We start from the raw sequence: 9,754 nt of genomic DNA, 5'->3' as shown, positions 1-9,754 counted from the left end.
CATTACGAGATTCAAATTTTGAATACCAATAAATTATATTATGTTTGAGTATTTCTTTCATATAAAATATAAATGGTAAGTACTAATAAATAGTACATACATAAGAACAATATACAAACAAAAATAATATTTATCTTCTGTGTTGTGAAGGTTATATCATAATTTAATATTATAATATTATATTATTAAAATGTATGATCATTTTAAATCCTTGCCATTTTCCATTATTTAATTTTTTGTTTCCATTTATTCGAAATATTAATTTAAAATTTAAACAGTTTTAAACATGAAGACTTTTATAATTCTATAATAATTCCATTCTTTGCAATTTTAAATGTACTAAACAGTGAACAGTTGAGTAGCTAATTATATTTTGTTTATAATTAATTTTTTTATTGACTACCTAATAAAAAAAAAATGTTAACTTTTTATTTACTAAATGTAGTTTTATTTTGTATTTAAAAGTCGAAGAAATGTCACAGTGTTTTGTTACAGATAATTGTAATAATGTAAAAATATGATAAATATAGACTTATGCCAATAGTTATATTAAAATTGTGAGTTAAACTTAATTTGAGGACCTGTATGATTCTCTATATTTGTAAGTGACACAGATGCGTATGGACTATGTTCACTGGCATAATGGTTATGATTTTATTCTGTGAGTTGGGGGAGGGGTAGATATGAATAACTGTATGAATTTGATATTTGGAATATTGGTTTCTCTTATCAGGCTAATGCTATAGATGTGCAACAAGAATTGATTTAAAAATTCACATTTTAAGGATATTTAAGAAGTTATTTGGAATTATTATATTGAAACGGGGTTAAAGAACCTATCATATTTAGATAAATCAGTGATGGTTGCCACAGCTCTTTGAATTTTATTATAAAATTATATTTTACTCTGTAGTTTCAGGAAATATGGATCAAATATCCAGTTCCAGATGATATGTTATATTATTACACAATAACAACAATCTTAGTTACCAATTAAAATATAAAGTATAACAAAAGATCTATGAATAATATGGTCATCCTAAAAGACCGTAGTAGTGGTCTGCCATCTGGTACTTGTCCCTGAATTATTTTGATGCCGTATGAAATTATTATTGAAAGGATGGAATACTAGTACATTATTATTGATAATTATATATCTGTTAGATTACCTCATTCTCTGTTAAGTCTACTACACTACTAGTCAGATATAAATTTATTTATTTTTACAGTTATAGGCACTAACAATATGCCGTTCCTAGCAAAGTAAACAAGTTATAATATCCCATTCAAAATACAATAGATAATAATATTACCTAAATCCATTTAAGTTTGAAAACTTATTTTTAAAGCTATTTTTTCACTTTTAGTTATTTAGATATATTTATGTCCACCAAATTGTAATGACAACCTACAATGATAATTTTAATGAACTACATACCATCATTAACAAAACAAAATAAAAACCATTGTTTGGAACATAAAGTAAAACATTAAAATTTACAACATTTTTTATAATACCTTCTTCCTTATAATAATAGGAATACAAAACAGATATTATACTAAATATTTGTATGTAACATAATATTCTCAGTCATACTAATACAATTTACAATTGGCTAAATAAAAAAGAACTAGTATAAAGTAGTGATGAGCGAGGATCATCCATAAAATGTATTCTTTTAAAACTGTTGGGTGTGCAGTTCGTATACATTATTTATATTTAACAGTGCACACAAATTGTGTAGTATTTTAAGAATTAAATTAAATTAATAAGCAATTTCAAAGCGGTTTAATTTAAGTAAATTTTATCTAACATACATGATAATAATAAATAAAAGACAGTGTACTAAAGACTAAACTGACCATTAATATAATGAAATAATAGTGGATTTCATTATTAATACACTCTAAATTGAATGAGTAACATTAAATTGTATATTGCTAATATATTCATGTACCTATATCTTAATTTTATAGTTACACACATATTATATATGTATTAAATAAATGAACTATTTATTTACTGCAGAACCATATAATATTATTATGCATAATGCATAGTGTTCCTATGCAATACTAATATTTTAGTTTTTTTACAACAACAGAAATTGCAATGTATTTGTATTCAATAGCATGATATTTGCATCTATTTTGTTGACTACCTATATGTAATAATAATAATGGCCAGATCCTACGGATTCCATCGATTAAACAATGTTTAATGCAGTATTCTCTGCTGAATACTAATGGCTTAAATGCTTACATTTTCCCATCTGAGTAAGTGTCCCATAGAGGATAGGCATTAGGCATTAGGCATTAGGCTAAAGTCAGTGGGTAAGTGAGAACGAACCCGGCCGGCGGACAAATTGCTGCCGTCTCTACCACGGTAGACCTATGCTGTAACATGACCACCCAGATTTTTAGCATTTTTTTTTGACTTTTTACATAATTTTTCGAAGTTCCAATGATTATTTCATTGTTATCTGTATAATCTGTAAACATAATCTTTGTGGTGCTTACATTATGAAATAATTACAAAAATAGTGGACGTTACTTATACTACCGTCTATCCGTATGATTGTGCCAAATACAATTACCTACATGCAATCTTTATTTTTTATGCGTTATGCCTGTATAATGTAGGTATGTACTACCAATTTAGTTAAGTTTCACTCATAGCAGATGAACGGCGTGTCTGCAATCCACCGCAGGAGGATTGCGTTTGCGTACCTGATTAGTTGTAGCACTTTCGCGGGCCTTGGAATCTCCGCGTATAAAATTAACATGTAACATGTCATATTATAATAATTGTATATGTAATATGTAACATGTAATCTATATATATAAGAATCTAACTTGATTTTGGAAACAAAGGAAACCGGGTTTGAACCCTCATTATAATAATAATAATAATTAACTAATTACCAATTATTTTCATATATTCACCGATAACGATGTCTGTTTCTTTTTTTTATTTTATAATCATTGTATTATTTGTATAGCCAAAAAACAGTCTTATGTTTTTAAATTAAATTATAAAAATATAATTTCTTCCGGAGGAAGATCGGGCAGCTATAGTATTATAATAATATAGTATAGAACACAATGACCTTTCAGAATGTATAAAGTATTACCGAAACCACAGTCCTTAATCCCTATGAAATAGCGTACGAATATATGAATCTGTCCCAACATAAAATACTGTCAGCGCAAAACAACGAATGTACTAAAACAGATTAGCATCTACCTATGCAATAAATCACTGGATAGGTACACGATTATAAATCATGACCACAGCCGCTTTTCTAGAAATCAGCAACAACAACCGAAAACCATACCACACTTACAACCTTACGAGCCACTACATCAAAGGAACCGACACCACTTATAAGGGAGCCCGAGGTGCAGCCTGTGCAGATGTATCATGGCCACGGAGACCAGAGCAATTTCTCGTCACACGCACACGCGACACGCTATTATACACTTACCATATTTTCTGCTGAATAAACGTTATTTTTCAGTTCAATTTAGTACATGTTTGATTTGTCTCAAAAGCTTACGGCTTTTGGAGCCTTTGAGATTAAGCACACAACAGCACATTGCCTGTGATCCAACGAAGTCGGATTGCTTTCCTAGGTAGCTAATTTCAATGTTAATCGATTTTCAATTGAGGTGACTGATTTGCTAGACATTCGAACACGGATTTCGAATTTACATTTTTTACATACGAAAAAGCACCGGACATGCGACCTCCAAGCCTAATCAAAAGTCCTAATCACCTCCTTAATTTTTGTTTTTTAACCATCCACGATGTCGACAAGAGTGACTTTTTAAGTTATTTCAACGACATTGTCGTCTCCATTAACGAGTTGCACATGCCCCCGAGTTTCACGACAGCGAGTTTCCGATGGCATCTAGAATTTTAATAATCTTAATTTTGTGGACTATAGAAATGCGACGCCAATGTTATGAATCTATTGCCACTTATCATCATTTCACATTTGTGTTTGTATTATTATTATTTTTTTTAAGATTGTATAGGCCATGATATAAGATCTACCTAACATAATTACGTATTATATATCTTAAGCCATGCTGTAGTTTATGCTCACTAGACATCCAAACGATAAGCCGATCATAAAATTGATAATCGTTGTAGGTAGACTGCGTCGCACAAATTGGCAATATTCCACCAAATTTCGACCAGAATCTTGTAATTTTTCGGGTACAAAATAATACCTTTTGTCATACAGTGATCGTCCGCAATCGTGTTACAAAGAAGTTGAAGCCTCCGCAATCGTGTTTCACCCTAAAAACTAGTAGACTTAAAATAGTACTCCCTACAAATAAATTTGTTGGGCACATACAATTACTATTATTAAGTTTGTATGACTACATATTATGAGGACAATAAATCGTGGGAAAATATTATCAAAATATTAATAATTAATATTAGTTATTGATTAGGCTGTATACAGGGTGTTTCTGAAGTGTGTGAGGTAAATAGTATACGCATACTCACTGTGATGCCACAATGAAGAGTTTTTTGGAATTTTTTTTCTAACTTCAAAATCTGGGTTTTTTAAAGTTATTTTTAGAATATTATCTCGTATGTAAAAATAAACACTCTAGTCGTATTTTTTGCAAAATTCTCATACAAATCGAGATATCGCATCATTTTTGCGCTTGTCGCGCGTTTTTCGCTCTCGAATCGCCAACTAAAAAAAAAGTCGTGCGACACATCGATTTGTATGAGAATACTGCAAGATAACCACCCGAGTAGCATTTTCTGTGCCCACACCGTTTTAAACATTAGTAATTTAAAGTGCAAAACACCGTTAAAATCCTGTTCTAAGCACAGTGTTTTTTCGATTTTGAATACCGATTTTTTACATGGGTAGCACAGAGTGCTATTACTGTGTTCATATTGGTTTTATAACCGTGAAATATCAATTTTTAAAACCGTATTTGGACAGTGTCAACTCTGTGTTTGGACAGTGTCAACACTGTGTAATGATGGTTCAATGTTCAGTTTTATAACTGTTTTTATTCAGTGTCCCCGACCGTGTTATAACTGTTGAATGTTTAGATTATTTAACAATTAACTCCGATCTCTCCCAAAATCATAAATTATCTTAAAATTATTCTATTTATATACGAAAATACAATACTGTGGAATAGATAGATAAACCTGTTGAAAAATCATTTCCTGTTTTCGCATTACCTTTTAATATTTTTATGTTAGAGTCTAACATAAAATGTATTAAAAAATAAAATATTCAAATTAAATTTATAATTTAATAAAAATAGAAGTTAAAATAAAGTAAATGATAAATGTATATAAATTTTGTATTTTTGTTCGGTGTATGTACTTATTAGATTTGTAAAAAATACCATAATATGTACTAGTATATTAACCTAACCATGAGGGTAATAGCTTGAGATAACATCAATCACTACAATAATTGTCTTTGGCTAAAGATAAAATTTTATTAATGATAATAACTGTAAAAATCTAAGTACAAATTTATAGGAAAAATGTATTTATTCATTATTTTGATCTTCATTTTTTTGTTTAGAATGTTTTATGTAGTTATCTACGGTTCGATTGAATTTTTCTTCATCTTTGAAATGAGTACGGAAACTAGACAGAGATTCTATAACAAATAAATTTAAGATAAATTACTCATATGATTGATTTTATTTTTTATTTCCATAAATATTCACCATAAATAACAGTACACAATTTTAATTTTGAAAAACTTCGCTTAGTTTTTCCTCTGAAGCTGAAGAAAGCCAATACATTATACTTAAAACATTCATTTATTGCTGCTCGTGTAGCTGAGCTTATAGAATCCATACTTCCAATCTTCATATAAAGGTAAGATTTCTGTAAATTGGAAAATTAAAACTATAGTATTGACTATGTATATATACATCTTTCTAATCTAATGTTATAGTAAGTACATAAACAATATAATATATTAGCTAATTTATTATTACATGTTTCTTACTTAAAAAAAATATAATTATTGTAAAATATTAGTTACCTATACACAAATAATATTAATAGTTAACGGCATTAATGCTCACCAATTCTTCCTGGTTATTTAAGCCATCAATATCATCCGAAAGAATGGACTCAACTACGTCTACCTCTTCAATACATTTTGCAGGTAATAAAGTTATCAAGGCTGTTGGTAATACAGGTATAGGCAGAGCTAATGACCTCATCCTAGAATCTGCTTTCATTATGACTTGAAGCTTTTGGTCCATGTTTTTCATAGCATTAACTATCTTAACGTTAGAGTTGTTTAGCATATGTAACTGTATCATAATTTGTTTATGAACTGCCTTAGATGTTTTTTCATTAGTAGCTAATATTGATTTGATTTGTAAAAGGTTTTGGCAACAGCAATTTTCTAAAACACGCAGCATCTCAAATAAAATATACATTTTTAATTTTAAAATATCAAAATATTTTACAAACCATTTTTGCTAATGAAATTTGACAAATCCATCAAACCGGAATCAGTAGTATTTGTATTGTTTGTTTCTATATAAGTAATTAACAATATGTTATCATAAGAAATATTTTGCTAAGAACAATAATATCATTTCTTACCTTCGTTATTAATAAGAGTAGAATCAATATTATCATACACATTACTATCTGTATAATTAATTTCTTGAAAACTAGTTGAACCATCTAGCAACATCAATGAACCAGTCACAAGATTACCAACATCATCATCTGTAGTACCTGAAAAATATTATGTTATTACTTTTCATAGATTAAAAAAATATACATATTATTGTAATCACTAATGGAAAAAACTTACTTGTCTTCAAACAATCTTCGGACATGTTGGTCATGTCATACACCGCATTTGATTTCGCTTCAAAAAATGGTCTAATATCTGTATTAGGACCACTAGGACCTACATAAATTATATATACACATTAATAAGATTTATATTTGTTCTTTTTACAAAAAAAAGATACTGTTAGCAGAATTTTAAGTTAACAACTTTTAATTATTAATATTAAAATTGAGAAAACTTGTCACATAAAAAAAAATATTAAGAGTATTTATAGAAATAAATAGTGAAATTTAATGTTTTGTGTTATTGAATACCAATTTTTGTACTACATAAAATATTATAATATTTATGTTATTAAAAATGTCTGCAACATAAAATTATGTTAACTATAAGTATTGAAGTAGTATTTAATAATAAAACATATTATTTATCACACCATTATGAATCACATTAGAGGTACCTCCAGAGTTAGGATTTGATTCATTGATTCTATCAGACAGAAGAAGTTCCAACTCAGTATTTGATGTTGTTGCTATAATAGAACATTTTAGGAAATATTAAAAGTTAAGTAAAACACTTTATTTAAATAATAACAAATGTACATTAACATGCAGTTGTACAAAGTACATTTGTAAAGCATTCTACAGTTTTAAATTACTTCTTTTTAAATTGTCGATGGGTGTGCTACTTGAAGTCAGATTACTATGTGATACAGCACTTTCTTGTTCTGAAAAAGTAAATAATATAGGACATAAATAAAATATTGATGAAGATTAAAAATTTATATATTTATATTTATAATATGTAAAAAAAATTTTATAATAAAGTATTAATAATTTATTTTATGTAATTATTATATTAAGACTTACTCTTTTTAATCATTAATCTAGGAGAACTTTCAGATTTAGAATATGATTCATGAGTGATTGTTTCACATAGAAGAGGTCCCAATTTAGTACTTGATGTTTTTGCTACAATATAATATTAGGAAATACATTAAATGTTAGTAAGACTCAAATAATATTAAACATATATTTAAATGCAGTTGTACATTGCAAATTAAATTACAGTTGAAACTTACTGTTATTTAAATTTTCGACGAGTATGCTGCTTGAAATTGGACCACTACATGATACAGCACTTTCATGGTATGAACAATTACTTATAGGGCCTAAGTACAATATTGATTAAAATGAATAATTAATAATTTTTAAATTTATTATTTAATGAAAATATATATGTATAAATAAGTAAGTAGGTAAAAATATTTTATTTTATTAACATAATAGTAGCCAATATGTATGTGTAATTATTACACTTACAATTACTTTCAGAGATAGGACTTGAGCCATCATGTGACACTGAAATTAAATCAGATGACATTAGAGGACTCCCACCCACAGTAGTTCCTCTTGCAGCTATATAAAATTGGGAAATATTTGTATTTTATTGAGACAATATTTTTAAACGATTAACATGCTGTTAGAACATAACAATAACACAACATATTATATTACATAATGGCAATGTTGGTGGTACAGGCAACTTCAAAAAATCGTTTTCAAGTTTGCGTGAACATTTTGCAGTTTCTTTTCGTTTTTTAGTTACTGGCTGTACTGGCGATTCATTTTCAAAACTACTCTCAGAAGAGTCTGGTTCTGACCAAGCTTTTGCCACTTTTTTTGCTTGACTTTCTCTTTCTAAAAAAAATTTGAAAAATAAACTTTAGATTATGAACTAATAATCTATACATTTTAGTATATATCACTTACCAAATGGCCCTGCTACAATCTTTATGTCATAATTTGTGCCATCTACATCATTTATTTCTGTACGTTTTTTTATCATGGTGGAAACTTGTGGTATAGTAAAGAATATTTCCTTTCCATCTTTTTTTAAATTAGGAAACCAACAAATATTTTCACTTTGAAGCCATATATTAGGGACATGTTGAATTTCATTGGATATAGTAAAAATTACAACATACCAAGACCTAAAGAAATTTCATAATACAATTTATTACATTATATTGCATTTATATTTTATATTTCAAAATGTTGATACCATAATAAATAGGAAAATTATAGCTACCAATAACTCTATTTCACTAAAGGTTCATTGTAAACTATAAAATGTATAAAAAAAACAAGCTCCATTAAATTATGAATCAATATAATTATACAAAACAAACATCATGCTTCTGAAAGATTAAGTAGCTACAATCCATGTATAAAATATTATTAAATGCTAGAATGGTTGATAGAAATACAAATTATTATCATTATTACATATTATTAATACCTATATATATTATATTAATATATTATTATAATTACCTAGTATAATATTATTATGATCTTCATGTAAGTATGCACTCTATTGTAAAGATAGGATAATTTGTAAGGATTTAACCAAATTAAAATAATTATAGATACAAATACTGTTAATATAAACATATTATAACTACAATTTGTAATATAATTTATAAACAATATAAATTTTGATGTACACATAATAAGAGCTATTATGTGTAACTTTAAAGATCTATATATACATATATTTACTTAACAATTTATAATTAATTATATTAGCACTTAATGTTATTTGACGACCACTTATTATTTATTGAATATTATATTATATCTATAAGTAAGTATAAATTAAGATTTATAGAATATGTATTACAATTTACTGTAAATGCAATAAAGGCAATATAACATAAGAATCAATATCAGTCAAAGGGAGACACATCATTTTTTCTTTAATTCTGTTTAACTCCCAAGACTGAAGATGACTTAGATTTGATGCACTGTGTATATTTAATAAATGTGATGATAACGGTTTCTCAAAAAAATTAGTCAATTTACTAAACTTTCGTCCAATTATTACCACACTATTATCACATTTTGATGTAGCAATATTTTCTATAA

The 9,754-nt window shown here is 27.4% G+C and overlaps 1 protein-coding gene across 3 annotated transcripts; it reads right to left on the bottom strand.

Annotated features, from left to right (window-relative positions):
• Nucleotides 1-5,363: 5,363 nt before the first annotated feature.
• On the bottom strand, nucleotides 5,364-9,748 carry LOC111039307. 3 transcript variants are annotated; one of them, XM_022322769.1, is made up of 14 exons: nucleotides 9,161-9,748; nucleotides 8,597-8,817; nucleotides 8,342-8,524; nucleotides 8,147-8,242; nucleotides 7,906-7,995; nucleotides 7,694-7,795; nucleotides 7,483-7,551; nucleotides 7,261-7,356; nucleotides 6,843-6,941; nucleotides 6,626-6,763; nucleotides 6,491-6,556; nucleotides 6,094-6,422; nucleotides 5,728-5,890; nucleotides 5,364-5,657 (listed from the first exon to the last, which is right to left on the bottom strand). In XM_022322769.1, the coding sequence occupies exons 2-14, from the start codon at nucleotides 8,670-8,672 to the stop codon at nucleotides 5,545-5,547; spliced, it is 1,620 nt and encodes a 539-aa protein (XP_022178461.1). In that variant the 5' UTR covers nucleotides 8,673-8,817; nucleotides 9,161-9,748; the 3' UTR covers nucleotides 5,364-5,544. The 3 variants fall into 3 exon arrangements, with proteins under 3 accessions (XP_022178461.1, XP_022178463.1, XP_022178462.1); XM_022322771.1 differs by having other exon boundaries at nucleotides 7,285-7,356; XM_022322770.1 differs by lacking the exon at nucleotides 9,161-9,748 and having other exon boundaries at nucleotides 8,597-9,105.
• Between the last annotated feature and the right edge of the window lie 6 nt (nucleotides 9,749-9,754).

The sequence above is a fragment of the Myzus persicae genome, unplaced genomic scaffold (genome assembly GCF_001856785.1).
Source record: "Myzus persicae strain clone G006 unplaced genomic scaffold, MPER_G0061.0, whole genome shotgun sequence".
Classification (NCBI taxonomy): Eukaryota; Metazoa; Arthropoda; class Insecta; order Hemiptera; family Aphididae; genus Myzus; species Myzus persicae.
This window is presented reverse-complemented; position numbering and strand designations above follow the sequence as displayed.

Excerpts from the sequence above, each read along its gene's own strand:
- LOC111039307 (XM_022322769.1), bottom strand. The coding sequence starts at position 8,672 with ATGATAAAAAAACGTACAGAAATAAATGATGTAGATGGCACAAATTAT. Across the intron at positions 7,796-7,905 it reads CGTCGAAAATTTAAATAACA|CAAAAACATCAAGTACTAAA; the intron begins GTAAGTTTCAAC and ends ATTATATTGTAG. Across the intron at positions 6,557-6,625 it reads TACTCTTATTAATAACGAAG|AAACAAACAATACAAATACT; the intron begins GTAAGAAATGAT and ends TTACTTATATAG.